We start from the raw sequence: 3,851 nt of genomic DNA on the forward strand, positions 1-3,851 counted from the left end.
GCAAACTGTCTCTGAGGAGGACCCAAAGCTGGCCTCTGCTGCTGAACAAAACCTCCGTGCTGCTGAGGAGCGAAAGCTGGCCTGTGCTGAAACTGTGCTGGCCTGTGAGCAAACTGAGGGGTGGGTGGGCGGGGAACAAACCCAGGCGGTCTCGAGTGGAAGGACCGTGGAGCTGGTGGAGCAGTGTCAGGAAACCAAACTCTGCGCTTCTGAGGTGGCATAGCTGGTGTCGAAGAAGAGCCAGTGTCACGAGAGTGCTTCCTTGACTGCTCAAACTCCTCGTCTACCGGCTCTCGGCCTTGATAGTCGTATCAACAAGCTCATCGAAGTTTCGCACTTGATCGAGGTTGATAGCGAACTTGACCGTAGGGTTGAGGCCTCTCGCGAAACTTGTCTTGCTTCCTCTCATCGGTGGAGATCTCATCACCTGCATAGCGAGCAAGGTTGGTGAAGGCTCTGCTGTAGGTTTCCACATCCATATCAGCCTGTGTGAGCCTACGAAACTCCTCACGCATCTTGTCCATGGCACCATCACGAATGTGGTGACGCCTGAAAAGTGCCTGGAAGTCATCCCAACTAGTCTCAACATCTGGATCTCTCCTCTCCAGGTAGCTGTCCCACCATGCAGCAGACTCACCTCTCAGGAGGAAGGTCACAAAGGAAACTCTGTCTGCTGGAGCTACACGCGCAGTGTTGAGGGTGCGGTTCATCTCACGAAGCCAATCATCTGCATCTAGTGGCTTCAGTGGAGTGTCGAAGGTGCGCGGGTTGAGATTAAGGAACTCTCTGATAGTGACCCGGCCATTCCCTTCATTGTTCTGCGCCTGGTTCTGGGCCAACTGCGCTAGAATCTGAGTCACATTCAGCAGAGCTTGCCCAATTTCCAGAGGTGGAGGTGGAGGAGGCGGAGGTGCGCGCCTTGGAGGCATCCTGATGACAAACATCAAGATTGCAGATTAGTACACGATAGGATAAAAATCCAACATAAGTACATTAGAAGAAACTTCAACTTGCAAGATAGAAACATGAATATGACATAGGTATCATCAAGGTACATGAATTCAAGTACACAAGAGCTAGCCATAACATATTGAAGATTAGAAACGATAGCAAAACAATACTTCACAAATCTCGCAAGACAGTGGTATGTAGCTATACTGAAGTTTTTAACATTGGCAAGTGTCAACACGACCCAAGTTATGTTTATTGGAAGATGAACAACACAAACATTAACTTGATAGGAATAACTCCGTAGAAGAAAAGAACTCGATATTAGCACCGGAATCAACAACCAGTTAACATGATTATGCCAACAAGCTAGAAAAGAATTTCAACGAAAACATGACTGATGAAGTAACAAAGGAATTGGATCGAAGCAACATTTTTCTCAACACAAAACCACACAACAATCTATGGTACTACGGAAACCCGAAGACGTGAAATCCTAGGTGAAAATTTAGGTAAGAGGAGAGTAAAATCCGTTACACTTCCTTACCAGAGGGAGGGTGGGTGGGGTAAGAAATAAAAAGAATCCTACTCTCGCGCATAAAATTTTCCTATATAGCTACCAAAGTATTAGTTCTAGACACGACTACGTCCGCTGCAAGGGCTCCTAAAAGGCAGTCCATGCTCTGATACCAAATCTGTCGGCCTCGAAGTTAGATACGCATCACGGAACTAGTACCCCTCGTGAATACGTATCCGTGTCGGAGTACCAAGCCGTTGACCCTAGGAGTAGGAATACGGACGCGGAACTAGTGCCCCTCGCGTACACGCATCCGGGCCTAGGTGTCTCGCCTTCCGTGCACTCGATATGAAACACGCACGGTGCACGAGTTACAAGGGCATAGCATCACGAGATGATATCACAGACATTAACTCTACGACACAAAAGAGTGAAATAAGTATATAGCAACGCTCATAGAGCAAGATAGCAAATAACACTCAGAGGACACATGTCCCAACAATACATCAATACATCATGCGGAAGCGAATATACGTCTGAGTACAGACAAGATGCAAATGGGACTAAGAGTCCATAAATAAAGCAGTCGGATCCATATCCAGCAAGCCCCAGGCTGCTGCCTTAGGAGCGTCCTCTCTACTCGACGTAGTCGTCCTCAGCGTAGTCCACAAAGTAGTGTCCAGGCGGATACTCAAAACCTGCCGTACCTGCAAACATCGGGCCAACGGTTGCCGGAAAAAGAGAGGAAAAACGAGGGTGAGTACCAAGGCGCGTACCCAGCGAGACTTAGAATATTGGCTGCGCTCGCCGGCTATATGGTGGGTTTAGCGGCAGCAAAGCTTGCACTAAAACATATAGAGACACTCTCAACTTTCCGTCTGCAAGATATAGATAAGAGAGCGTGCATCTAACAGTTCTAAAACTCTGCAAACATAACTCAGCCGATGCATTCCCCCTTCTACATGCTACAGGAAGAAGATGCAAAGGCACTCACACGGTTTACAGTTTAAACCAGTTTTTATTACAATTCTGCTAATTACTACGCAAGTTAATTAGCAGATAAAGGGTGAAAGTTGTCTATGATCAAGTAACACTTCTCCAAGTCGTCCATAACCGCGGACACGGCTTTTCGAAAAGATTGTAACCCGCGAGGGGTGCACTCATCGGTCTCATACGCTCGGTCAACCCTACTGGATCAAAGCAGAGTATCACAACACTACCTCTCCCTTCACCACAGACCAAGTCCAAGAAGCCACCTAACTAAGTTTACCCGTGTCAAGAGTCCGGCCGAATCTCTGAGACGGACCCGACTTGTTTGAGTCTACGGCCAAGTCGGTTCCTAGGAGATGCACACTGGATCGAGCTCACTCGGGGAGCCGACCGATGACCTCACTCTTTCGGATACCGCTTGACATCGTATCTCACCTATGTGTGCGTGCAACAAAGTTAAACAAGGGCTACAAGGCACACATGGCTTCCCAAAGTAATAGTTAGCTTGCACGCCCACAAGAACCAAAATAAACGCAAAGAAACTATTTGTGGCACTTGGACAATGGAAGCGAGTTCGAGAATTGGTCGAGGGGCCCCACCGAACCCCACGTATGGTTAGTGCGCTCGGCCTTGGATCGGATAACAAGAACTCGGGATCCTAAGATATTAGTGGACACAAGTGAGCCGTGTTCAAAACGAAAATCAGCCGACCCACCGATGCCTCTACTTAGCAATTTTATTATTAGCATGAATAAGTAAGGTGTGAACTTATCGAACAGATATAACCATAAGCATGTATATGGGAAAAACCCCCAACGAGATATAACCCACCTAGATAACGATCGTCGACAACGATAATAGTAGCAATATATATCAACGGTACTAAGCAAGCCTACGACTCGCATGGCCGACCTCGTAACCAAGCAACGAGCTGTAGGACGTATGTATGGGTCTATGGCTTGCAATAGGTGACATGCGATAGGATACGTGACAAGAACGGCACACCGGGATAGCGATAAGGTAAAGAGGCAAAAGCGAGAAAATAGGTAGCGGGGAAAAGTGCTCGCCTGTCAAGTCGGAAGAAGAGAAACCGGCACGATCCTCCTCAGGGTAGTAGTCGTACTCCTCACCGTACTCCTCGGTACCGGCGTCTAACGAGAAGAACCAAACACACATACAAGAGAGAGTACATAATCAATACAAGAAATGAAATGCGACAATATGATGCATGTCATGTGATATGCAAGAGGGACCATGCTTAGCAAAATTAAGTGGGGCAATCTGATAGACAAGATAGTTAATAATTGCCCGCACATATCGTTTACTTATCATGGAATTAACCATCCGGCAGAAATAGAGAGGTCTATGATGCAAATTTTAAATTATAAAATCTGTT

General features: G+C 47.1%; 1 protein-coding gene across 1 annotated transcript; it reads right to left on the reverse strand.

The window, feature by feature from the left end:
* Positions 1–320: 320 nt before the first annotated feature.
* Positions 321–3,608, reverse strand: LOC124656412. The gene is made up of 2 exons (XM_047195167.1): positions 3,523–3,608; positions 321–930 (listed from the first exon to the last, which is right to left on the reverse strand). The coding sequence occupies exon 2, from the start codon at positions 927–929 to the stop codon at positions 321–323; it is 609 nt and encodes a 202-aa protein (XP_047051123.1). The 5' UTR covers position 930; positions 3,523–3,608.
* Positions 3,609–3,851: the final 243 nt, after the last annotated feature.

Source organism: Lolium rigidum, chromosome 1, assembly GCF_022539505.1.
Source record: "Lolium rigidum isolate FL_2022 chromosome 1, APGP_CSIRO_Lrig_0.1, whole genome shotgun sequence".
NCBI classification, from domain to species: domain Eukaryota; kingdom Viridiplantae; phylum Streptophyta; class Magnoliopsida; order Poales; family Poaceae; genus Lolium; species Lolium rigidum.